The sequence below is a fragment of the Salvia splendens genome, chromosome 10 (genome assembly GCF_004379255.2).
Source record: "Salvia splendens isolate huo1 chromosome 10, SspV2, whole genome shotgun sequence".
NCBI classification, from domain to species: domain Eukaryota; kingdom Viridiplantae; phylum Streptophyta; class Magnoliopsida; order Lamiales; family Lamiaceae; genus Salvia; species Salvia splendens.
The window spans coordinates 16,226,658-16,254,068 of NC_056041.1; the positions used below are offsets into that span (position 1 = coordinate 16,226,658).

General features: G+C 39.0%; 2 protein-coding genes and 1 pseudogene across 2 annotated transcripts; 1 reads left to right on the top strand and 2 right to left on the bottom strand.

The window, feature by feature from the left end:
• Positions 1 to 16,418: 16,418 nt before the first annotated feature.
• LOC121752180 (probable methyltransferase PMT7) lies at positions 16,419 to 20,647 on the bottom strand. Its single transcript, XM_042147110.1, has 7 exons — positions 20,333 to 20,647; positions 19,418 to 19,826; positions 18,037 to 18,326; positions 17,592 to 17,963; positions 17,243 to 17,489; positions 17,021 to 17,159; positions 16,419 to 16,884 (listed from the first exon to the last, which is right to left on the bottom strand). Exons 1-7 carry the CDS (start codon positions 20,520 to 20,522, stop codon positions 16,723 to 16,725), a joined length of 1,809 nt encoding a protein of 602 aa, XP_042003044.1. The 5' UTR covers positions 20,523 to 20,647; the 3' UTR covers positions 16,419 to 16,722.
• Positions 20,648 to 21,289: 642 nt separating this feature from the next.
• Positions 21,290 to 23,753, top strand: LOC121750140 (AUGMIN subunit 1-like). Its single transcript, XM_042144612.1, has 7 exons — positions 21,290 to 21,445; positions 21,931 to 22,269; positions 22,467 to 22,599; positions 22,671 to 22,805; positions 22,887 to 23,010; positions 23,169 to 23,306; positions 23,399 to 23,753. The coding sequence occupies exons 2-7, from the start codon at positions 21,975 to 21,977 to the stop codon at positions 23,504 to 23,506; spliced, it is 933 nt and encodes a 310-aa protein (XP_042000546.1). The 5' UTR covers positions 21,290 to 21,445; positions 21,931 to 21,974; the 3' UTR covers positions 23,507 to 23,753.
• A 224-nt stretch (positions 23,754 to 23,977) lies between these two features.
• LOC121751029 lies at positions 23,978 to 25,219 on the bottom strand (annotated as a pseudogene).
• Between the last annotated feature and the right edge of the window lie 2,192 nt (positions 25,220 to 27,411).

Below are 27,411 nucleotides of genomic sequence, written 5' to 3' on the forward strand. Positions count from 1 at the left end.
TGTACCTTAATAATAGACCAATTCTATTTAAGGAAACTTTTTTTCTCTAATTGGGTGAGTTCCATTCTCCACTAACAATACTTTAATCACATTTTCTTTTTTATCTCTCTTATTTTACTAATTATGTAACTAAACCTAATCATTTTAAATGTCGTCTATTCTTTAAGAAGGGGAGTATATATTTGTGATGGACATAACAAGACTGACAGTCTTATGTTATCAAGTCCTTCGATTTGACATTTGACTTGTCACTTCATTCATCCCATCAGTTCGCCCCATTTCTAAATCCACATCAGTGTCCTTTTAGATTTACCACACTTCCTTCGGTTTTATGTTTGTGAAGATGAAATACTCCATGTACCACAAGTAGTCAATTTTGGTTTATGAAACATTAGATTGAAAGAATATACTCCTACTATATATACCAAGACCAATAGACCATTATCAATTACGTGTAGTATTAATATTTCATTTATATAACACAGTCAACTAAAAGATTTGTTCATTAATGTAAGAATCATCATGCTTCAAAACTATGAATATAGTACTGGAACCTATAATTTCTTCATTTATTAGTTATTTAGATAGATATAGAGGTTGGCCAGTTTTGACTAAATGTAAAAATCATTTGTCTTTCATATTTAAAAATAAACTTTGGGTTCGACTCATTTCATTTTGGCATTTTGGATTAGAATTCACTTCAGCTACTTCAGTTTACAAGATTATATTTTATGATTAAATTTGGAGTATTATGTTTGGTTTAACTTAATTCTGGATGGATAGTCATGTGATAATTAGTTATAGCCAACCCTCTTCTACTAAATAATCTCATAACTTAACCTTAGATCGTATGTTGCTCTAGTAAACCAAACCCAACCTCAATTGTTTATTTTCGTGTGGTTTACCTTCGTAGCTTTCTTTTTCAGTGTTTCTTTGTTGTTACCTCTTACTCCTAGTTGCCGATGACACTTTAATTCAGCGAATCAATTTATCTCAATGTATTGTTATGTGGAGTATCAGTCTTGGACTCTCGGAATTAGGTTCGTATTTAATTTGACTACTTTTTTTATTTTAATTTTTTGAATTTATTGAAACCAACTAGCGTAGTTTAAGAATATAGGGAGTAGTTTTCTTTGTTTCTTACTTTTCATGGCTATCATATTTTCTCTAATAGATGAGATTGACGAACTATGTCGGGTTATGGGCAGCTCTTTTGATTTTAATTTCTTGTATGTTAGGATCGTCGACTACAACATTAGTTTGATATTGTCCGCTTTGGGTCAAACCTGCACGGATTTATTTTTGGATCACTCTCAAAAGGTCTCAAACTAATTGGGGTTGACATGAATTATATACACCTTCCAACTTCCCTCACTCATCTGATGTGTGATAGGTTTGTAACCCAACATTGTATTTGTTTATCATCTTGGATAAGGTATTTGTTTTTTGTTCTCTGATCATATTCGACGATTTTACTATAATTTAATTATTTTATTTGTTTTTTTAATTAATGTTTTTGTTTTGCTTTATTTCTCTGATACTCAGTTACTCAGAAAATTTTGTAATTTAATTATTTTGGTTGTATCGTAGATCCAACATTCACTCTAGATATATAAGGATGACAATCAAAATGTGTATAAAAAGTTTTTTTTTCGTATTTTTTTAGTTTGACTGAACACAAACCCTTTTTTCTTTATAAAAACATTACATAAAAGAAGATATCTTGTAAGTAGTTTCACATCCAAGGTAAAAAATCATTTAACTTTTTATCTTGATACTTTAATCAAACGCCAATAAAAAAAAATATGGCCCCCATTGGGAGGCAACTTCATTTACATTTAGAAATTGGGATAGAACTTAATTGGATGCGGTCACCTAATTGAAAAGATGATAGTATTAATTTATTTCATGATGTCTTAGCTTGTTCGACCTAAAGGTTTCCAAATTGGGGAAAAAAGGAATAAAATTCGTCAATTATTTCATCTTTGTGTCCCATGATATACCAACATTAGAAAGAGGACATCAATCACTCACAATATTAAATTTAGAACAATACTTTTCTAGAGCATTTTGGGTGTATCATTTTTAATTTCTCTATATTTTATTGTTAGTGGCTTTCTATAATGGGTGATTATGATTTTACGAAGCATGATTATATTGTTAATTAAATAGCTAACCTGCCTAAAGTGGAACGTTTTCACTTGTGTATAAACATGATTATTACGAAGTACCCAAATATGCAAATATTGATAATATAATGTCCCTCTAGCTATGCCTTTCGGTTTTATGACTAAACATAGATGTGCCCACATCTTTTATAAGTGATAGTATTTGGTAACGCACAAAAAAAAAGGTTCAAACTCAAAAGGATTTGTATGAAAACAAGATTTTCTTGATGTATTGCAATATTTATATGTGATGAAATAACTGATAGTTAAAATATATTAATACAACATTCAGTCGTTGGTGCTAACCATCCAATATAAGTTGCAAGTAATACCAATCCCATTAATATAAGGTATTTTGCGAATTGTTCCAAAAAATAAATTATGAGGATTTTAGTCCAAAACGGGCAATATTACTAAAAAAAGTCGGGTGTGCATTGCCGAACCCTGATACTATTAATTATTCCCATCATCTAGCTCTTTGTGTAATACACTAGTATTAATTATTATAAGTATTAATGAAGATTCAGGTTTGGTTGCATGCGCGCGTAGTCTAAGGTTAGAGATAAGATTATATAAAAAGCAACTAGTAAAAGAACAGAAAAAGGGAAACAAAGAGAAATTAAAATAAAGAAAACACATAAAAGAGACTAAAAAGAAAGAGAATTCATTACTTAATTGAAAAATAGACCCATTTAAAGTTTGCGAAACTGTACAAATTTACTGTATAACTTTATGGATATCATATTATAAGAAATGACAGTAACAAATCTTTGGACTTTGGAAGTCATGTTAATGAAGGATTCTTCAAATCATAAGGTAGCTAAAAAGAGCGGCACACCCTATCAACAACCCTAGTGTTGATTTTCTATGTTTTGGCTACAACTAATAACTAGATTTGGAAAAACTTATAACCAGATCATAAAAAAAATATTGTCTCAAAATTCTTAACTTTAAATTTAATACTACATATAGCTTATACCAAAATAAATTCATGTGTTCCCCTTCTTGTGACCACTCATTAGTTTTGTTGTTTCGAACTTCCATATCGATTCAATAAATAGCAAAGAGATACTAGCGGACGCAAATGAAAAACTTTGACGAAGACTTTGTTTATAAATTAAGAGTACTTTATATAGATATGTATGAATAACAATTTTATTATGGCGTGGATTGGTGTTGCCCGCATTTTTGTATGGTGCGACTTAAGATCATGATCATGTCTTCCTGAATCCGACATTGCATACAAATAGTACGAGAGATAAAAATGTACTACTCCGGTATAATATACTGATATTTAGGTATTTTAAAGGTGTGACTTTGGAATATATATAATCATAAGTTTGTTGTCGCCCCACTACTAGTACTAGGCCATCCAAACAGGCAACGAGCAGTCCAATCACATTTTGTAATTTGTATGAGATTCTAATAATCCAATGGGAATATTTCTGAATTCTTGCATGTGATATTCTATTTTGGCGGTAAAAACAGTTAAACATTTTTTCTGAAATGAAATTGAGAAGTTGAGATAAACTGATAAGTATAAGTAGTTCTCCATAATCACCAAATCAGTTTTTTTTTACTTCTTGATGGTGTGAGCAACACCTTAAGCTATCAGTCTTTTATACACGTTGGTTAGTCTTTTAATAAGTGGTTTGATTCAAAGTTACAGTTAACAATTTTATATTTATAGTTCCAGTATCGACACGTAGTTTCTTATTACACTTGAGTAAGACACAAAATTACACTACATATACTTGCTAGAGTATCTTGACAACGTGATAGTAACAAGTTAGTAGTTGTGATTCACTCGTATATTACGTGTTTTTAAGGATTTGATGTTAATTGGGTTTGCTTGTTTTGACGAGTTTGTTGAGTTTTAAAGAAAAAAATAGTCTAAATGATGATTTTCAACCGGTTCTTTAAGGAAACTAATATCTTCTCTGAAAGAGCTATATTGCATATATCAATTGGAATCTTGGGGAAAGAGTTGTGTTTGTTCAACAAAAATTGCATAGTCCAAACACATTCACTCGGGAAATTATTAAGTGCACAGAACTCATTCGGTTGAGTGTGTCATTTCGAGCAATCTAGATAACTCTATTTGAGTTCTGAGTTAGTGAACATAACTCATGCACTTGGCCGAGTGGGAGATATGCGGGGACTCTATGATTTTAGATAAACATGTCTTTTGAAAACTCAATCTTATTCTTTCCGTCCATGATTTAAAATTCATTTTTTACTATTTTTGGATGTCCACGATTTAAAAGTTATTTATATTTTTTCCACTTTTGGTTCGCGGAATCTTTATTCCACTAACTTTATCTACTCACGTTTCGTTATAAAATTAATAGTAAAAATATGACTCACATTCCACTATTTTTTTTCGTCCGCTTTTAATTTAGATTTGAAAGATGCACAGTACATGTTTGTGGATAAGTACCAATATAAAATTCTTAGAGCATCCACGTCCGTGCTCTTGCCAACGAGCACGGATGTGGGCCCGGCTCCACTTTTACTCCCTGCTCTTAGGCAAGAGAACAACACCCACATCCGTGCTCTTCCGCAAGGACAAGTACAAGGGTCCTACCATTCTACTATTCAATTTAAATAAAAACATTTCCACAAAATTAAAATACATTAAAATTACCCGAAATAATATTACAAATTATAAAAAAAAATATAAATTACATAATTAAAATCATAAAAATTAAAAATTACATAATTAAAATCCTAAAAATTAAAAATTACATAATTAAACTCCTAAAATATAAAAATTACATAATTAAGCCTAAAAATACCCCCGTGGAAGACTATTCATCCGACTATACCCCCAATGTTCTTTGGAGACCCCGTATCATTGCCACATGCGATCAAAGTTGCTCGGGGGTCATATTTGACCTATCGGCCAAATTGAGTTGGGCCAAAATCCCCCACAACGAGTTGGTGGGGGGTTGAGGTGGCACATAGGGAGCGGGAGCGGGTTCGGGAGCAGGGGCGGGTGGAGTCGCGGCGCGACGACGGTTGGCCGCCGCCTTCTTCCTTCCTTGCGGCCGACGTTGGGAACCGCTCTGGCCGGCGTCGGGGCTACCCAAGTTAGCTCCGGCAAGTTGGCTAGCCACATCTTCGGAGCAGGCGTCAGATAGGGATATCGACCTCGACCGTTTGGAGGAGGAGCTAGAAGAGGATGGCATGTCTTCCCTATACTTCGGATGCGACCGCGTCTCATGCCAAATGTTGAGGTACTTGAACGACTTGTAGTTGATGGATTGGTAGGTCGCCAACGCGGCACTGATGATGTCGACCTTGCTTCGGCCGCTCCCCGCCAACCGCTCTTCCTAGATGTAATACCCCTGGAACTTTTGGATTTCTTCGTTGGCTCTGTATATGGCATTGCACACCATACTCTCGTTGCGCTCGATTGTTCCAGCCGGCCGGTTTTGATTGTACCGGTGACAGATGCGCCACCAATAATGGTCACCGGATTGGTTCGTGCCAACCTCCGGATCTTCGGAGATTGACAAGAACGCTTTGAATAATTGTTCCATCTCCCCCGGAGTGTACGGGGTCCGGACACAGCGATTAGGAAGAGGAGGACTTTGAGAGGGGTCGCTCCCTCCCGCTCTAGGCACAGATGGCTCGGGTGTCCACCCGTATTGCCCTTCGGGGGTATCTTGGTCGTCGATCGGGTAAGGCCGGTAGCCATCCGGATCATGCGAACCTTGGGTTTGAGGAGGGGCCGAATATTCCGTTTCCGGACTAGGAAATGGTTGTGAACCGAACCAATCGGGGTTCCAACCGTGGAAGCAGGAGGGGTGATCGCCGGAGCCGGACATTATTTTGTTGTAAGAGTGAAAGAAAGATTGAGAATGAAAATGAGAAAATTTAGATGAGAATTGTGTAGTGTGGTGTGAATTTTTGGGCGTGGAAGTGGGAGTATTTATAGATGAAAATGTGTATTTTTGGGGGAAAAATTGAAAAATAAATTAAAAGTGGGTAGAAAACGGATATATTTTTTTGGGAAGTGGGAAAATATTTTTTTTATTTTTAATCAGATTTTTTAATTTAAAAAAAATTCAAAGCCGTTGGCCAATGGAAGGCTGCCACGTACGCTGCTCGCTGGCACGGACGTGCTTAATGCATCGAACAGCGCCGCGCCAGCGACAAGAGCGCAACGGCAGACAGCGGTGCCGTGTCGCTGGCACGGACGGACGCCGTCCTGCTCACCGCTGTGGATGCTCTAAGGAACCTTTTGTACCTTACCGTCGATTATAGCTAGAATTGAGACCATAGTTTATCAGGGGCATGGACATTGTTGCTAACACTCTAAAAGAGGTTCAACTATATTAGTGGTAACCTTAATAAATCTAGTACTCCTATGTTTTTAGATGGGTGAGAGTTGTAGAAAGCATATTAAATTCCTTTATTTGAGTGATTTTATCCTACATCATTATTTTCGCTTTTATTACTCTCTCTGTCCCATTTCATGTTATGGATTTCTTTTAGGCACGAGAATTAAGAAAAATGATATGTATTGAGTTAAAGTGAGAGAGTAGAGTATGAGAGAGGAAAAAGTAAGAGAGATAAAGAGAGAATAAAATAAGAAAGAGAGAATAAAGTAAGACATAATGAATAAAGTAAAAGATGTTTGAAGTTTTGTTTTTAGTTAAAAAAAAAAATCAATCACTTGAGTTGAGACAATCCAAAATAGATAGTTGATCACTTGAGGTGGGACGGAGGAAGTATTCTTTTATCCTAATATTTGTAACAATTCTAGATCCGAAAAAAACACACTCAACTTTCAATTCATTCAATTTGTTGCTACTCGTTCGATTTGACAAGTGAAGCATATATGACAATGACTTATGATCTTGACCTCTCTATGTCAGTCTCAGAAAAAAGGATCTGCAGACACGACACAACTGCTGTCAGCCACACGATTGTACCCCCACCCCCTACTCTACCATCCTATATCTACCTGACACGTGTCGAAAACACCTTACCTTTTCTCTCTCCCACTTCGTTACATGACATTTTGTATTGTGTATTGATGTTCAGTTCGATACAGCAAATAAAATGTTTGGTGAAACCTGATAAAGGCACTGATTTCCATGTCATATTTATTATTTTCTCGTTTTTATTTCTCTCTCCCACTCCTATGTCTGATAATTGATCTGTCTATTGTTAAATCCAATCTAATTAAACTGGAGTTGTTTGAATCAAAGCCCTAAATATGTCGCTACTGCGAAGAAGTGTTAAAGTCAAAGAAATTCCGATAAAATACCTAATTTTAAGTTTTCAACAAAAAAATCTAATTTGATATATTGTCGAAACTCTCTCAGATTACCCTCCTAAATCCATTCCAGCATGTAATCATAGAATTTTTGGTATCTCTCTCTCTGTTATTTACATTGATCAGTCTTTCTTTGACCGATACACAGTTGAAAAGGTTGTCTGCATGAGGTTATGGGCCCAATTGATTTATGAGTTCTTGAATTGGTGTTTGGCGTTTTGTTTTTGTGGGTGATGAATCCGCGAAAATTTGATGTTAGTGAATGCAGGAAAAACGCAGATCACGACACAGAGAATTTACGTGGTTCGATTTACTGAGGTAAATCTACGTCCACGGGGAAGAAAAGAGGGCAGAGTTGTATTGCTTGATCTGTTTTCTACAGCTTACAATACAGACTTGCTATTTTGTATTCTATCTCTAGAGATCGAGAGAATGTAACCCTATCTATCTGATCTAGGTTCTATTTATACAAAGGACCTAGATCGTGGCATGCAGCTATTTACTAGGTAGTGGATGTCGTGGAGATCGTGGCGATCTTGCATGGGTCCACTATCCTGCATGAGTTAATGACTGCTTGACACCACTAAATAGATCGTGGGTGTAGTGGAGGTGGAAATCCTGCATGAGTCCACTATCTCCTAGTTCGGTCGAATACTGAGACCGAACTGCTGAGTTATTGCCGAGCAGCTTTTGCCGATCTGAGAGTAGAGCTTGATGCCGACCTGAGAGCAGAGTTTGATTGGTTGGCTTTTACCGAGCTGTAGGCTGGGGCCGAACTGAACTCCTTAGTCATGCCGGACTAATACTCTTTGGTTGTGCCGAACTGAACTCTTTCTTGGGCCTTAGGCTGATGGGCTTTACTGCTGTTGGGCTTGTTTAGTACGTACTCCATCACTACCCCCCCCGGAAAGCGAAGTGAATCACTTCGGCATTCTGGATAAAGGTACGGGGTAAGTTGATGTTTGTCCTCGGTCTTATGAAGTGAACTCTTCTTTGACCGGACTTGTCTTTGGTCTGATGAAATAAACATCTTTGACCGGACTCGTCTTTGGGCTGATGAAATAAACATCTTTGACCTGACTCGTCTTTGGTCTGATGAAATAAACATCTTTGACCGGACTCGTCTTGTGTCCTAATTTGGCGAGTTTTATCGCTCGGATCGAACTTTCCGTTGTCCTAATTTGGGGATCGGACTTTCCCTTGTCCTAATTCGGCGAGTTTTATCGCGTGGATCGGACTTTCCCTTGTCCTAATTCAGGCAAGTTTTATCGCGAGGATCGGACTTTCCCTTGTCCTAATTCAGGCAAGTTTTATCGCGAGAATCGGACTTTCGTTGCAGTTCGTTTCAGACGAAGTGCTTGATTTTTAAGCCGAATTGTGGTCTTGTATCCTCTTTAGAAGCTTGGACTTCACAATCGTTAGCTTATTGCAGCTCGTTTCAGACGAACTGCTTGTTTAAGCTGAATTGTGTTCTTGTATCTTCTGTAGAAGCTTTGACTTACAATCGTTGGCTTGTTGCAGCTCGTTTCAGACGAACTGCTTATTTAAGCTGAATTGTGGTCTTGTATCTTCTGTAGAAGCTTTGACTCACAATCGTTGGCTTGTTGCAGCTCGTTTCAGACGAACTGCTTGTTTAAGCTGAATTGTGGTCTTGTATCTTCTGTAGAAGCTTTGACTCGCAATTGTTGGCTTGTATATGTTCTAAGAAGGGGATCAGCCTTCGAAGAACAAGATACCTCAGTACCATTTGTAAGAGACGACACGCACAGAGACAGACAAAACACACAAAAACGCACAGAGACAAATAAAGATCAAGTAAACCAAATAAAGCACATTGACTGAACAGGACTCAAGACTGACTGACCGGACTGTCTCTTACAAATGGAACTTTTTGAGGTTGGAGATGTGCCATGTTCGGGGTACCTGTTCTCCTGACATGTGAGCCAATTTGTAAGACCCTTTGCCGAGGACTTCTGACACCCGATACGGACCTTCCCATGTGGGTTCGAGCTTGCCCAGCTTTTCTGCTCGGCTTACTTCGTTGTTTCTCAAGACGAGATCTCCCACTTGAAATAGCAGCTTCTTCACCCTTTGGTTGTAATACCGGGCTACTTGCTCCTTGTACTTGGCTGCTTTTATGCATGCCAATTCTCTTCTTTCTTCGGCAAGATCTAGCTCGGCTCTCAGTCCGTCGTCATTCATTTCTGAGGAGAAATTTAGAGTTCGGGGACTGGGTACGCCGATCTCCACCGGAATTACGGCTTCAGTGCCGTACACCAGACTGTACGGAGTTTCACCGTTGGAGGTTGTGGGTGTAGTTCGGTAGGACCATAGGACTTGAGGGAGATTTTCTACCCATTGTCCTTTGGCTTGTTCTAACCGAGCTTTTAACCCTTTCACCAGGATACGATTTGTTACCTCCGTTTGTCCGTTTGCTTGTGGATGAGGACTTGAGGGAGATTTTCTACCCATTGTCCTTTGGCTTGTTCTAACCGAGCTTTTAACCCTTTCACCAGGATACGATTTGTTACCTCCGTTTGTCCGTTTGCTTGTGGATGAGAGACTGAAGTGAACCGCTGTTGAATATTCAGCTCTTGGCACCAATTCTTGAACGTCTTGTCGGTGAACTGAGTCCCGTTATCCGAGATGAGGATGTGGGGTATGCCAAATCGGCACACTATGTTCTTCCAGACGAAATCCAATGCCTTCGAGCTCGTTATCGTAGCTAATGGTTCAGCTTCCACCCACTTCGTAAAGTAGTCCACGGCAACGATTAGGAATTTCATTTGCCGAGGAGCTTGAGGAAGTGGTCCCACTATGTCTATGCCCCATTGCATGAAAGGCCAAGTGCTTTGCATAGTGAATAGATCGGTCTGCGGCATCCTTGGGATATTTGCATGGATTTGGCACTTCGGGCATGTCTTGACGAGCTGCACTGCTTCTTGTACCAAGGTTGGCCAATAATATCCCCATCTTAGAACTTTTTTAGCTAAAGCTCTAGCTCCGATGTGGCTGCCGCACGATCCTTCATGAACTTCTCTGAGGATGTAGTCCGTCTCTTCTGGTCCTACGCACCGCAATAACGGCTGGAGGTAAGACTTTCTAAAGAGGACTCCTTCATGAAGTTCGTACCGAAGTGCTCGGCACGTGATCTTCCGAGCTTCTCTCTTATCCTCGGGCAATTGTCCTTGATCCAGATACTGCAAGATCGGCGTCATCCAGTTCGGCGAGCTGGACACTGAATGAACCTCGGCTTCATCAATGCTTCGATGCATTAATTCTTCCGCCTTTGAGCTCGGATCTGAGGCCAACTTACTTAAGGTATCTGCTCGGCTATTTTCCGCTCTGGGAACGCGGATTATCCGAAAATAGGAGAAACTTCGGCTGATGCCTTGCGCTTTGTCCAAATACTTCTTCATTCTCTCGTCACGAGCTTCACTTGTACTCAACATGTGATTTACTATGACTTGTGAATCACAATGGACTTTGAGAGATTTGACGAGCAGACTTTGCGCTAACTGGAGTCCGGCCAGGAGGGCTTCGTACTCGGCTTCATTATTAGTAGTGGGGAATAGGAACCGAAGTGAGTAGGTTACCTCGTGTCCGTCGGGAGCGACGAGTAAAATACCAGCTCCACTTCCCATCTTGTTTGAAGCTCCATCTACGAATCCGCTCCAGCAGTCTGGCGGCTCTACTTCGGATTCCAAGGGCTGTGCTAGTTCGGCATTGGCAGAATTTTTCTGTTCGGCAATGACAGGGATTGCTTGATCGAACTTGGCCTCTGCAAGAAAATCTGCCAAGGCTTGTCCCTTGATGGCTTTTCGAGGTAGGTACTCGATTGAGTGTTCTCCCAGCTCTATGGCCCATTTGGCGATTCTGCCTGATGCTTCTGGCTTGGTCAAAACTTGCCGAAGAGGCAGATCGGTTAAGACGCATACCTTGTGAGCATAGAAGTATGGCCGCAGTCTCCTTGCTGCATTTACTAACGCCAGAGCAATTTTTTCCAGAGGTTGATACCTTGTTTCTGGACCTCTTAATGCTCGGCTTGTAAAGTAGATGGGAAACTGCTTTAGGCCTTCTTCTCGTACAAGCACCGCGCTAATGGTTTGATCGGATGCCGCTAAGTATAAGAAAATTACTTCGGCTTCGGTTGGAGCAGAGAGAATAGGAAGCTCGGCTAGATAACTTTTGAGCTCGTCAAAGGCCTTTTTCTGCTCGGCTCCCCACTCGAACTTTGGTGCCTTTTTCAACACCTTGAAGAACGGTAGTTGCTTTTCGGCTGCTTGGGAAAGGAATCGATTCAGTGCGGCTAGACATCCGGTTAGCCTTTGCACGTCATGTATGGACTTCGGCATTGCCATGTTCTGAACGACTTGAACTTTTGAGGGGTTTGCCTTGAGTCCGTCCTTTGAAACCAAACAACCCAGAAACTTTCCCGAATCTACCAAAAAGGTACATTTTTGGGGGTTGAGTTTGAGGTTGGCTTTTCGGAGCACGTTGAGAGTGGATTTGAGGTTGTCTTCATACTCCGAAGTGCTTTTGCTTTTGACAACTATGTCGTCGACATACACTTCAACCTGTTTTCCGATTAGGTGCCGAAAAAGCTTGTCTACCATCCTTTGATAAGTGGCTCCGGCATTCTTTAAACCGAATGGCATCTTTTTATAAGCGAAAATGCCGAAATCGGTAATGAAAGCTGTTTTCGGAGCGTCACTCTCATCCATCAACACTTGGTGATATCCTTTGTATAAATCAAGAAAACAGAAAATTTCGAAGCCGATCAAAGCTTCTACTTTTTTATCTATATTCGGAAGGGGATAGCAATCTTTAGGACAGTGCTTGTTTAGATCGGTAAAATCTATGCACATCCGCCATCCTCCTTCTTTTTTCTTGATCATCACAGGATTAGCCACCCAAGAAGGATATTTCACCTCGAATAGTACATCCGCTTTTAGTAATTGGCGGACTTCGTCATGGATGACTTGGCTTCTTTCTGCCGCAAAGAGTCTTTGCTTCTGTTTTACTGGCCGGATTGAAGGATCAATATTTAACCGATGAGTGATTACCTCGGGGGGCACTCCGGTCATGTCCAATGGAGACCATGCAAAGACATCTTTGTACTCCTTGAGGAGCTGAATGGTCTTTTCCCGGAGTAGAGGCGTTCCTGCGAAGCCGATCTTGACCACTCTGGATGGATCATCTTCGTATAACTGAACGGTCATTGAGTTCGGCTCTGAAGTGACTTCGGTCATCTTGCTTGCCTCTGACTCCGGTTGCTGTGATTGCTATGCTTGATGGTGCCGAGCTGATTGCTCGGCACTTTTAAGCGCAACCTGCAGACATTCTTTTGCTCTCTTTTGATCACCTCGGATGACCGCTATCCCACCTTTAGTGGGGATCTTGATGGTGAGGTGATAAGTAGAGCAAACGGCCCGAACTGTGTTGAGCCAGTCTCTCCCCAGGATGATGTTGTACGGGGACCGAGCTTTCACCACAAAGAACTCGATCATCGTATTGGAGCTTGTAGGCGCTTTTCCCACCGTGATCGGAAGGCTGATAATACCTTCAGGGCGGGTGTCCTCCTGGGCGAAACTTTTCAGAGGAAGTGGAGCCGGACTGAGCCGAGCTGGATCCACTTCCATTTTATCGAAACATTCTTTAAAAAGAATGCTGACTGACGCTCCTGTATCCACAAATACTCTGTGGACAAGTTTGTTTGCCACTCCGGCTTGAATGACAATAGCGTCTTGGTGAGGAGAGATGGCTGGGACAGGATCGGCATCTGAAAATGTAATCACTTCGTCTTTCTTCAGCCTTTTATGTGTTGGCTCCTCTTGATTGGAACCTCTGCGTTCTGCTTTTAGGGACGACTTAGTCTTCCCGGCAGGGAGAGCATCAATAGTCTGGATTACTCCATCATATTGCGGCTCGTCGTCGTCTTCGGGATCCTCATGCCTTTTCGGATCCTGAGGATTGCAGTTCGCACCTCTCTGTCTTTTGTTCTTTTTCGGCTGCTTGCTTTGGTATTTTTTTAACGTTCCTGTTTTCACAAGAACATCAATACCTGCAGCCAAATCTCGGCACTCCTCGGTATCGTGACCGTGGGTTTGATGGAAGGAGCAATATTGATCCTGAGGTCGCCGCGCGGCTGATTTCGTCATCCGCTTTGGTCTTTCGAACATATCGGAATGTAGTTCGAAAATTTCCGCTCTTGACTTGTTCAGCGGTACGAACTGAGCGGGCGGCTTCTCGGGATTGAGACGGGGTCCCAATCTGTCTTGCACCGGAGCCCTTTGAATTCTTTCAAATGGAGTCCGGCGAGGATGTCCCTGATCGTTATGATCGGGCTTCCTTCTGTCTCCTCGGGACGATGAGCTGTCTAACGACCGTTTGCGACGGTCTGCCTCATCGGCCCGGGAGTACTGGTCCACAATGTCCCACATTTCCTGAGCTGTCTGCGGACCGCACTCAACGAGCTTCCTGTAGAGAGCTCCAGGCAGGATTCCATTTTGGAATGCCGAGATGACAAGCAGATCGTTGAGATCGTCTACTTGCAGGCATTCCTTGTGGAATCTTGTCATAAAGTCGCTGATTTTTTCGTCGCGACCTTGACGAATAGAAAGCAGCTGAGCCGAAGTGATCCGGGCTTCCGCTTTCTGAAAGAACCTCCTGTGGAAAGCATCCATTAGATCTCGGTAGGATCTAATGCTGCCTTGAGGAAGGCTGTCGAACCACCTTCTGGCGTTCCCGATGAGCAGCTCGGGGAACAGCTTACACATATGGACCTCATTGAGACCCTGGTTCGCCATGTTATATTGATAGCGTCCCAAGAAATCATGAGGATCCACGAGTCCGTCATAGGTTATCGACGGAGTTCGGTAGTTCCGCGGCAAAGGAGTTCGGGTGATATCGTCCGAGAACGGAGTCTTTAATGCTCCGTACATGGCGAACCCGACATCTCTTCGGTACGGAGGAGATGGAGTTCTCCTGTGGTTCCGGTACCGAGGAAGAACAGGAACATGTCGGGGTTGAGGATTCTTTCTCCTGGAAGACACGTCACTACTGCGGTAGTGACTTTCATGCCTAGATGAGGAGGGAGAATCCGTCGTTGTCTTCTCCGGCTGTTGGCTCTTCTGCAGGAAGGTTAAGAACTCCTCCTGCTTCTCGGCCAAGAACAGCTTGACAGCTTCATTTAAATCGGGCTGCTGGGAAGACTCGGTGCGATGACTCCTGGAGTGGCTTGTTCCTTCTTCGTGAGAACCGGAGGTAGATGTCTCCCGAGGCCGTTTTTCAGACCTGCGAGCTGGACTAGCTTCCTCACGGTTATCACGAACGGTATTATGGGTGTTATGTGATCTGGTATGCATTTTTTTTTTGGGTGGAAAAAGGGTCAAAAATTCGCTTTATCACAAATTTGGTTCTCTGTTTCCCACAGACGGCGCCAGTGATGAATCCGCGAAAATTTGATGTTAGTGAATGCAGGAAAAACGCAGATCACGACACAGAGAATTTACGTGGTTCGATTTACTGAGGTAAATCTACGTCCACGGGGAAGAAAAGAGGGCAGAGTTGTATTGCTTGATCTGTTTTCTACAGCTTACAATACAGACTTGCTATTTTGTATTCTATCTCTAGAGATCGAGAGAATGTAACCCTATCTATCTGATCTAGGTTCTATTTATACAAAGGACCTAGATCGTGGCATGCAGCTATTTACTAGGTAGTGGATGTCGTGGAGATCGTGGCGATCTTGCATGGGTCCACTATCCTGCATGAGTTAATGACTGCTTGACACCACTAAATAGATCGTGGGTGTAGTGGAGGTGGAAATCCTGCATGAGTCCACTATCTCCTAGTTCGGTCGAATACTGAGACCGAACTGCTGAGTTATTGCCGAGCAGCTTTTGCCGATCTGAGAGTAGAGCTTGATGCCGACCTGAGAGCAGAGTTTGATTGGTTGGCTTTTACCGAGCTGTAGGCTGGGGCCGAACTGAACTCCTTAGTCATGCCGGACTAATACTCTTTGGTTGTGCCGAACTGAACTCTTTCTTGGGCCTTAGGCTGATGGGCTTTACTGCTGTTGGGCTTGTTTAGTACGTACTCCATCAGTGGGCTTTTAGTGGAAGTTGTAGGGCAACTCTTTTCCATGAAATAGAGATCATATCTAATTGATGCTCCATTTTCTTCACTACTAGAAAGGATTAATGACTTTTAAGGGTACACTTTGTGTTAAAATCAAAGGAAGAGGCCCTCCCACTCTTAAAATTTAGCATCTGTGCTTCTCTACATCAACTAACTTTGGCGCTTGGATTTATTTTAACATGATTGGATTTTTATTATTTACATTTATTAATATTTGACTGAGCCGTCAAAGTTAGATTGGTGGACTAAAAGATAAAAAATAAAATATTTTGAAAACTAAAATTTTGAAATCTACTCCAATGATGGGACATGAAATTTCAAATTTTAAAGCCAAAAAAAGTCCCTTAAGTATGGAATTTATCAAATAAGTTTGGTTAAGAGTATCTGCAACACAGCCTTCCTTCAACGCGTCATGCAAAGAGGCTGCATTGCGGCTGGGAGGGGTTCGGCAGCCACAGCTATGGCCGGGTGGGCGGGGCATCGAGCAGTTCCAGCTACGTTGTTGCAAAGGCAGGAGAAGAGGCAGTCACAACTTTTTCGAATTTTTTTATTGTTCAAAGAATCAATCTTGAAGATGAAAAATTGTAAGTGGGTTGTGTTAATATTAAGTGACAGCTGAAAATTTGATAATTTTAGGATTGGGTTATAAATGAAATAAAAACATTGTTTTTCCAAAGACAAAAATAGGACGGTAGTCATGTCAGTTGTCAAATCTCCCGACAAGCGTGGGGATAGTCATTTCAATTGTCAAATCATCTTTAAATTGGAACAGTGAATAAGTATATCTCTCTTCAAGTTAATAAAAAATTGTCTACATGTGAAAAAAAATTGCAGTCAATTCATCCCATACTATCCAGAGAGAGAGAATTTAACTTTCCATGGATAAGAATCAGTGTTACAATGAAACAAAAATTTACACCTATTGATATGAATGAAGCAGCAAACAAGTCTAGGAGAAGACAGTTTGTAAGAGTGAAAGCAGCTTTTCTAAAATATACATAAGCAATGAAACATACTCACATTCTTTGTTTTCTCTTGTGTTGTTGGATGAGAGGGTATCCCCATTGGGGATCTAGGGATGATACAAACTCTTCGTGTGTAAGTACATGTATCTCTCATCATTCAGAGGATTGCCCAGAATTTCTTCCGGCAGAATAAGACCGGTTCCATTCTTTTATGGTCGTCTTCAAGAAATTGCATCTTCGTCTCCCAGAGAAACTTGGGAGCAAGATCAACAATCTTCGATGTGACAGTATCATCTTCACCTCGTATAATAATAAACCCCTGTAAAGGCGAACCTTCACTTAACGACAAGTCATATATAGGTGGACTGAGCAATTTTTGATCTTGTTGGATGATGTAATCCTTCGAATACCTGATTCTGTGTAGTGTGAATCTAATCTAAGTAGCGGATACTCACCTGTGGTCGCAACATACGGTCCATTTCCAGCATGATGTCCTCAAGCGAACAACCTTCTCCTCGATTTCTGTAGTTGGAGAAGAGACGGTTGGCATGCAACAGATCATATGTACGCGGATATGTTGAGAATGGCTCGCACCTGTGGTTGACAGTACCAGAAAAAACTAACATTGGGGTTGCGCTCGTTGATAGTCAGAAGAAAGACATGGTTAAACAGCTCACCAGTCGTGAAAGACACCTATCAAGCCCCTGTCGTATATAGCGGATAATGTGTTGTTCATGCTGACAGGAACTACGTTCATGGTCCATACGGGCCACGTGCTCAAGGCAACTGAAAACCCACCGAGGAAAGCATTCATATCCATGACATTTCGTATTTCTGCCTCCTCGACGCCCATCAATCTCCAGTAGTGACGGACTTGATCTTGCCAGTAGATTGTGTCTGCTAAAAACTTATCTCTGTTGATACCTGTGACATGTAACGAATGTATCAAGTAATAATACTATGATTACAAACTCCCACAAATCGCTCTAAGATATACTCCTATAGATGTATTATTTCTAATTGTACCTAGGTTATCGAGTGTCTTGGAATACTCTGAGAGGCGTTGTGGCTTCGGAGGGAGTTTCTGGGAGTGGCGCTCTTCTACGCAGTTCCTTAATGGTGTTTGAAATGACGGTTTCATATTGTCTGCAGAATCACATATGCTGATAAGACCCTGCTGTGCATTTTGCTGGAGGCACAAATTACTTTCCGGCTTAATCCATATTGCTGTCTGTACCTGTCGGGCCACAAGCTTCCAGCACATTGCAGAAGTGAGATTCGTTAACTTATCCCAAATCAATGGAAAATCTTTGTCTTTTCTGTATGCAGGAGGAGCTGAGTAGACAAAGTATCCATTCGATCGCAATAGACGATCCACTTCTTTTATCAGAATGCCATCTGCATCCAAAATATAAATAATGAATAGTTATCTAAATTGCAAACTATATTGGTATCATAGAAAAAGACTAACCATTCTCGTGCCAATCAACACGACATCTGGAACAATGAACCATCTCAAATGAGTTACTGGGATATGGTAGCTGCTTTGTGGATAGGGCTGAAATCATAGCATTTATTCCTCTTTCTAAAGCAAATTGGATTTGGTTTTCATGTCCGTCTTTCGGAGCAAAGGACATAGTTTGGATATCAAGGGGGAGAAGGTAGGCCGAGAAGCTTGCTACTCCACAACCAACATCTAGAACTTGAAATACTCCAGCAGAGGAGAGGTCACCGGTCTCATTAGTTGTCATATTTCCTAACCTGCAGAGACCAAAGTAATTTACAAACGTCACCGGTGACACACAATATCACTACATTATCAAGCTCTTGGATATGAGCATAAGAGCTGTTTTAAGTTACGTAAAACATCTGCTGCATTGTTTCATCTTTTGGATCAATACACCATTTTACATATCCTTTTTAGATTCTTTAGACACTTACTAGTGCAAAGATTTTTCATTTCCTGAATTTAGCTTGCTATTTTGCTATGAAGCATATCCTTGACAAAGTAGTGGAGTAGCAACTAACTCAGTGCTGGAACAAAAATTATAGTACTATAAGCAAAACAGTTCTCTTTTGATAGTCTAAGGAGACATGCTCTTCAAATAAATCTTCCTGTAGGATGTTACATGTTAGAATCGCATTACAAACTGACAAGACATTGAGTGGTGTCTACAGATTGACGGAAAAAAACGTTCCATTCTCTGTGACAAACGTCATGAGCCACATAATTTAGGAAATAATTCGTTTTATAACCTAATTAAGAGCTAGTCCTTCCTAGTATTAATTTTCACATAAACTCTCATCTATGATTTCATCCCAACAACAGAGCAAGGGAAATATCACCCGTGCAAACAAAACTTTTCAATCAAACCAATATGTTTTTATGTGCATTAAAGTAGGTGGATGAGGCACAAATTTGCAGTTTAAACAGACCCAAATGTATAACTCAACATTCAAATTCAGATTTCAATTGTCCCAAAAAGTAAATATATAAAGACCTTTAAAATCAATTCTTAGTTCCATTAGCATTCACAGGTCAATACCTGTCTTTTCTAGCCAATGGAAAATAAATCTAACACATTCTCGAATCTTGAACTTTCACTTTTAATTACTCCTAGAAAATTAAAATAGAGGTTCAACAAAAAAAGGAAGAACAATTGATGTTATTGATACCCTTTTCATCCCTGTATTTGATAAATTGTGAGATCTACTATTTAGTTCATTCTGCAATATTATTCATTCACATCATCTCATATGGATTGTAAACAAGAAGGTCAATTCATAAGTTCCAGCTGCTCCCAAATTCTATAATAATCAAAAGATATAAAATTAAAAATAGCAGAAAGTACCTCTCAATGTACTCAGAAGCTCCATGCTTAAAATGAGTACCACCCCCTGGAAACCACCAAAGATTATCTTTTGGATGAACCCAATTCTGCCCTCCCTTTACCTTGGCAAGATGTGTATGATTCACATTGCTTCGCCAAACATAGTCCCTACTGATAGGCCACCTTATTGGTATCTTATAGTCAATTGGCGGAGGAACCAAACAGAACAGCCGTCTATTGACAGGAGGGCAATGCCTCTCCAGCTCCTCTTTCTTGGAAAGATCTAACTTCGGTAGCAGCTCCTTGATGTAAGAAAAGTCATGGCACGGAATGTATTCATTATATCTCAACGGGCATACATTCATCCCCGTCTCTGGAATCCTCAATGGCATGGTTTGATAAGTAGGATTAACTCTGTTTCTAAATATTACTGCAACCATAAGTAATAAGAGCTTTATTCAGAAACAAATTCACTCAGAACCATTAAGCTTTCCCTCTTCAATGCACATAGATTACTTCATTCCATTATAGACAAGGGATTAAGTATTCAAGCTTTCACCATAAACCAGAGCAGTTCCATAATTTTATCAAAAACGAGCAATGCCATAAATGTTCTTCACACATGAAATGCTACTCCTTAACCAGCTAAAATCCTACAAACTCCCTTTTCATATAAAGATGTAATCCTAATCTCATAAATGAACAACTTCAACTGATAAAAGACAACTAAATCTAACATCATTTTGCTCCAGTACTCCAGTAGATATTATAAGCTTCAACTAACAGCATTTAGCCCCAAACTGTAAAATCTCAGAGACCTAATTTTTCCCAAACAACAAAATCAGCAAAATTTAGCTCAATTGAAGAATCTGCAGCTGTAGAAATGCCATATAGAAAAAATCAGTAGCAATCGAAGCCATGAATAGGCGCACTAACCGGAATCGTTGGCGGCGGTGGGGGTCTGTTCGGGTTGTGCGTCGCGCTGCTTCTGCGGTGCGTGGAGGAAAGAGGAATTGTTGGCGAAGAGAGTGCCGGTGTAGAAGGAAGCAATCATCACTAAAAGCGCAACCGTTATAATCTGGGCGGCCTTCCAATCAAACGCCGCCGTATTTACGAATCCCGCCATTTTTGATAAATTTCAGTTCTTGTGCATTCTTGTAGAGGCCCAGATCGATAGATCTATATCTAGAGAGTGGCTCGAGCGATAGTTGTGTAGAGTGAGATCTTGGACAGCTAATTGATGTTAACGTCGATGCAGTGACACTAAAACCAGACCACATTTTTTTTTGTTTTCTAATTATTCCTAAATCTAGGATTAGTGTTAGCATACAATTATCATATGAAATATTTGTTTTAGTAACTTAGTTAGTATCCAATTCAGCCCTTTAAGAGAAAAATTTAGATTGCATTTATTTTTGTTGTTCACTTAACCTTTTAGGTAATTTAAGAAAAAAAATGCTTTTCTAAATTAAAATGTGTTTCAAATAAATCGAATTAATAAATTTGAGCTAAAAGACGCAATTACGATATAGTATTATTGATTATATTTTGTTATATAAGAGTTCAATCAATGCTTAACCAGTCCGACTGATTGAATCATGAACTTATAATTTCGTTGATTGATTCACTGATTCAATTTTTACAACAGTAATCAACAATATCTACAGATAATAAACTCAACATGATGGATTGAAAATAGTTCACATTAAATTGAAATACACAAATAACTCATTTTATACAAGGGCAATTTTCTGCGTTTAATAGGAGTAATTCGTAGTTATATTGGCGCAAGCAAAACTAAATACTCCAAATAATAAATATATAAAAATTGATGGGATTTAATAGTGGTAGATAGCTAAAAACGTAGTATTGAAGGGTCGAAACTCGAAATAGTTCAAAGTAGTAGTAATGCGCAAAATTCAATTTAATTGAAGCTTTTATAAAATTCAAAAAGCTTCACTTGACAAGCTCCACGGCTCCACCCCAACTGACAAACCAAATCCGTAGCTGGCCGGCGATCCGTCATCTCTCTCGCTCCTCCATTTTCAGGTACTTTTATGTATATATATGTGTGTGTTTATTCAAATTAAGGTTCAGCTTTTTATCGTTGTCTGTTAACAGATTTCCTTTCGATACCATACTTCTCCGTATAATGGAAAATACTAGATACCATTTATAATGGAAATTACTAGGTTTCCAGTTACTTTTCTTTGCGTTTTAGTTCTATGCTCGATCTGTTTGGTTTTCCAGTTCAATTTGAGGTCTGAATTGATGAATATTTAATTTTAATGAATTTCTCTACTTTCTGTTCATTCAAGTTGTTGGTACTGTATGTTTGGGGAAACAGAAATAGGAAATCAAATAATAGGATAGCATAAAATTTGGTGTTTTTAGTACTACAATTTAATGTTCATTGCCTTGTCTCGAGTTAAAATTTGACACAGAACCCCAAATTTATCGGTTCTAGATTGTGATTATTGAGTAACTGGATTTTCTTTATCTGTTCTTTAATTGATTTGGTTTTGTGGATGTAGGTTCCGACTGAAGTTCTAATTTAGAGCGAGGGAAGACCAAGAAGATGAGTGAAATTGGTGCCGGATCTGATCCTCCTTCTCCTTCGCTGTCAGTGGCATCATCCGACCCATCTAAAAGCAGTGGCAGCACTGGCTTTGATGCTAATCGGATTGCAGAAGTGAAAGCATGGCTCGTTTCTCAATTCGACGCAGTTGGAAAAGACATACCTGATTTTGAGTACACTCCTCGGAGCATTGCTCACTTGCACAATATTGCTACCCTCTCTCAGGCCAAGACTCAGGCTGCCACCATTGTTGCAAATGATTTTCGTCAGAAAGCTGCAGAATATCATTCACAAGGTCTAACCTTTATTTCTGTCTGCTACATGCCTTTGCTTGTTTGTGTGTTTTTAATAATTATATGGATTGCCATATCTGCAACTTGTTGTTCAATGTGAAAATAATAAATTGCTGTTAACTTCATTATGTTTGGTATAGTGTTGTGTATGAACCTCATTGTTTTTGGGTTATGTCTTGTTCACCTTATATTACTCCAGCTGCTAGGATACGAGAGATACTAGAACATGTTGGATTGGTGCAAGAGAGTTTACCGTCAAATGTGGTATCATCTTCCCAAGTTCTTTCCAGTGTCGCTAATCTGTTGAATATTAGGGATACTGAATTAAGTAGGTGGGTATTCAACCTTAAGTTTACTCAGAATATCACAAGGAGCCACCAACTTAGAAGGAGAAATGCTTTAGTTTTCTTGTAGCAATGGCAGATCAATCTCTGAGAAAAACAGCAGTTGAAGAGAAGAGGGCTAAAGTCGAACAGGAGTCCAAAGAACTTCTTGACTATACTCGGAAGGCAATTGCACGATTGACGTACCTGAAAAGGTGGATCTGCAAGTTTTTTTTTTCCTGATTCACATGTTAAACTTTGTTTCTCCTATTTCTAAATATACCATTTCATTTCAGAACGCTCACACAGTTAGAAGATGATGTACCTCCTTGTGAAGCTCAAATGGAACACTGGAAGACGAACTTGGCTATAATGGAATCAAAAGAGAGACAGTATCTGCAACAGTATTCTAATTACAAGGTATGGTAATATTAGGTCTCTTTCAAATGTGTTTCAAATCTTTCGATGTTCTTCTTATCAGTGTCTTGTGTTCTCAAGATATCTATACTAGTATATACCAAGCCCGTGAAAAGAATGAGTTGTGAACTTCAGTTCCAAGTCTAACATAATTTTACCAGGCAATGCTCAATCGTGTGGGCTATAGCCCAGATATTAGTCATGGTGTGTTGGTGGAAATGGCTGAGCACAGGAAGGATTTGGAGAAGAAAACAAAACCAATCCTTGAGACATTGAGAAGTTACCAAGACTTGCCTCCTGTAATTTCCTTTTCCCTCTAGTTATAGTTTTTCTCCCTGCATAATTTTAGCTATTATTTATAGATTGATTTTGAGACTCTGATTTCATTCAGGACAAGGCTCTGGCTGCATTGGCAATTGAGGATAAGAAGAGGCAGTATGCTGCTGCTGAGAAGTATCTTGAAGATGTGCTGCAGTCTGCTCTCGCTTCCTCTGAGTGATGACTGTTAAGGCTGAGTTTGTTCTTGGTCGGCTTATGTCTTTCGGGCGTTCTTTGCAGAATTGTTTGTGTACTTTTATGATCCTTTTGTGATTTCTTGATGGTTTAAAGTATATTGTTCAAAATATATGAACTATTTAGTATTTCGTGTATAGGTAGGAGTCTGGAATCTGGATAGCCCATAAATTTGATAGAATATTTGTAAAACAAACATTTCTAGCTAATATCAAAGTTTGACTTGTATTCAACTTATCAGGACCAACAGTGATGAACTGGTCAGGTATTGCCGTTACTATGTTTTATTTCTCAGGAACATAATGGGACTCTTTGTTTTATATTTCATAACACACTTTTCATTTCCTTTCGAGTTGATAGATCGCCATCTAAACGACTTCTATGACTCATGTTCTTTGTGTATGATGACATTGTAGAATACAGGATGACATGAGAGAATAGCAGCTGAATCAACTAGTTATTAGAACTACAAGTTTCTATTTTCATTCCAGAAATGCATAATCATAACTTTACAGCTTTATTACAGGAATGGACAATCATGCACAGGCACCATCAACTAGCTACATTTTCATATCGAAAATTATTCCGGTAACATTATGTGTACATCTGACATAAATATGTCTCTTAACTTGGTAAACCAACTTTCCCCATCCTCAAATAAATAGGGAAAATGACTGTCTTTTGGATTTTGCCATCTTCACTCCAAGCCCTCGTGAACTCTTCCATCACACTGCCAGTGAGCAACTCCACACCCTTTTGTTTATCAATTTCATATGCAGACCACGACCTCAAGTATGTGAAATAACCCTCCAAATCCATCACTTTCTCTATGTTAAACCGAAATGGTCCAGTGTGTTCATGTCCCTCTACTGGTTCAAACGGGAAATCAATGGTTTTGTATCCCTGTTCCACTGTTTCACAAGGTGATACCAGGGACGGACCAGATTTCCAGTAAGGACCAGCATCGATGGTGTAAAATCTTTGGAACAGTGAGTCAACTGTTGGGTTGACTTCTGGTGTGGTGTAACACCAGGCAGCGATCACCCCGTTGGGCTTCTTCAGAAGCCACTTCACCTGTTGGTAGAACGTAGGGAGGTGGAACCAGTGCATGGCTTGAGCTGTGGTGACCAAATCATAAGTGGATTCTGATCCAACTTTCTTTTGGAGTGCTTCCGGACATGCTGGGGGAAGTGCATTGGTATGTTATGTTTGCAAGCTTTTCTGCAAATTCTAGTTGCTTTGGGCTTATGTCTGTCGCTATCACGTTCTTGTAAAGCTTAGCCAGCTGATCACATGGATGATGAAGCATGCATTAGAACTCTAACCCAAGAATCACAAAAAATCACACAGAACACAACACACAAACACACACAGGGAGAGAGAGAGAGAGAGAGCAAACTAACTGAGCAAACTAACCAGCATCCCATGCTAGTTCATGAGAGGGGGTATTGGAAAGAATAAAATGAAAGAGTTCTCGAGGATAATTAGGCCTGCCCTCAGAATACTGTTTTGACTGGTAAATAGGATTATCCCCGGAGTTCAAATCTGCCATACTGTGTGTGTGTGTGTGTGTTGGATTTGTGATAATATCAAAAGTGAGGTTAAGTGAAGCATATATGCTAGATAATTGCTGGGGAAGGTTCATTCAATGTAGTTGGGTGCAAATTTATTAGTACAAGAGAAACTAGATTTCTCTTCTTCATTCTTTGTTGCATACCATTTACCAATAACTCAATAATTCATTACAATATTAGTTGTGTTGTTTGGTATGTGGGCTCTTTCGTGTGTGCGTGACCCACGCAACTACTATGTCATTCCAAAGGATTAATATATTTTAGAGTCGGTATTGAACAACTCTCCTTTATTTTGTATAATGCTCATTTTTTATTGTCCCATATCAATGGACTGAAGGGATGTATTAAAATACAAATTCAATAGTATATAACAATCACTCTTAACATAATTCACTACTTATGGCTAATAGACTCTTGTCTCACATCTGCCACAATTAGGTCATGTTCAATTCGTCAGTTTCATGGATAAACAAATCTTGGGTATCATAGAGTTTGGTATGTAAGCATGAGCCAATGGCGTATTGGATTCTTCCACACAGATGTCAATTTGTAGACAAGCACAACTCTCCACAGTAGTGGAAATGACCGTCTGTAGTTTCCCAATCCAGTTATTAGTATTAGGGTGTCCATCCACAGCTCAATTCAATTTTTTTGGTTTGATATTTTTGTTGTGGTGATGTTCTGCCATATCTGAACCTATCAGAAAATCCATCAAGCTTTGTGAATGAAAATCGGTGTATTCAAATGGAAAAACAGAAAATACTAGTACCAGTTTTTTTGGCTTAGGTTCACCTCTTTGATTAATTTAAATGAATTCTTGAGTTATTGGTAAATGTAAAATAACCATCTTTATTCTAGCCATTGTTTGATAATCTTGAAAAAATGCAAAAATAAAAACACCTGACTTTGACCAAAACAGTACCATTTTTTAGCATATTCTATGTTACCAAACAAAGAGTATTTTCTTGGTAGCCATTTTTTTTTTGTTTTTTTTTTTTATTTTCTTGGTAGCCATTTTCTAGCCTATTCTGATAAAAAAAAAAATTAAAAAATGCAAAAAAAGCAAAACAACCTCAAACTATTTTATAGTCTAAGTATGTGGGCTTCAGTAAATTTAAATGTTACGGGCTACAGAAATGAAAATATCTCACTTGGGTGTGTAATCAATTATCAACTCAATCATTAATTTCTAACTACTTAGATTAGTAGAGATCTAGTGGTCTACAAATTGCCACGTAAAATTTCATTTTATTACGTATTATTTAAATTTAAAAAATAAGAAAACTACCAAAATTAGGGTTTTGATCAAAATGTCAATATTGTTTATTAAACATACCAATACGATTCATTGAATATGTCAACACAATTTAGCATTGACATTTTATATTCATTATATTTATGTATTATGATAGTTATATTGACACTGAACTGTTACCCAAAAAATACAAAAATCCAATTTTTTTTTCAAATTCTTACATCGGAACATATGCAAGCGAGATCTTGTTAGGATTCTTATAAAATTATATTTAATTTGATACAAGTTGTGTAAAAAAATAATTTAAATTGAGATAATTATAATCATTTAAAATTTTTGAATGTTTTTTTGAAAGTTAGTTATAACTAACTTTTGGTAGATTGACATGAATACCTTTAATTGAAATTTTATGTGAATTGTACTACCTCTGTCTCATGTTACTTGCACTTTTTATTTTAGGCCGTAAAATTGTGATTGATTTTTTTAGTGTAATTAAAATAGAATTTGAAGTGTAACGAGACATAATTTTATAAAGGACCTCTTAACTTAATCTAACATATTATTAAATATATTAATTCTAACTTCAACTAGAAATAGTGTAAGTAGTTTGTGACGAGCCGAAAGCAATAGTGCAAGTAACATGACACGAATGAATTATTGATATTCATGGATGAAATGATCTTATGCCTTGATTTCATAATCCAATGTATATCATTTAGTTGTAGTTAGCAATATAACACACTCATATCACACTATATGGAGTACTAATATTTTATTTTGATAGTAAGACGATAAATATAGAAGTAATTTATATATTTGAGGTAAATGTTTCGAATTTGAGTCTATTATGATACCATCTTTAAATTTATATTTATTTACTCATAAAAAAATATGTAAATTATTTTTCACGTAAATACTATTAATACACAAAAATTTGAAATATCAATTTAATAAATGTAACATAAGGTAAAATACCTAAATTGAATCAAGGAATCAATCCCTTTCATCATCCTCAGATGATTGGCAAGAAATATATGCTCCTTCTCAAAATATGGGAAACCA

Coding starts and splice junctions, on each gene's coding strand:
- LOC121752180 (XM_042147110.1), bottom strand. CDS start 20,522: ATGGCGGGATTCGTAAATACGGCGGCGTTTGATTGGAAGGCCGCCCAG. Junction 17,490..17,591: donor CAAGACACTCGATAACCTAG/GTACAATTAGAA, acceptor TACATGTCACAG/GTATCAACAGAGATAAGTTT. Junction 16,885..17,020: donor ACCGTATGTTGCGACCACAG/GTGAGTATCCGC, acceptor TCGCCTTTACAG/GGGTTTATTATTATACGAGG.
- LOC121750140 (XM_042144612.1), top strand. CDS start 21,975: ATGAGTGAAATTGGTGCCGGATCTGATCCTCCTTCTCCTTCGCTGTCA. Junction 22,270..22,466: donor TGCAGAATATCATTCACAAG/GTCTAACCTTTA, acceptor ATATTACTCCAG/CTGCTAGGATACGAGAGATA. Junction 23,307..23,398: donor GTTACCAAGACTTGCCTCCT/GTAATTTCCTTT, acceptor GATTTCATTCAG/GACAAGGCTCTGGCTGCATT.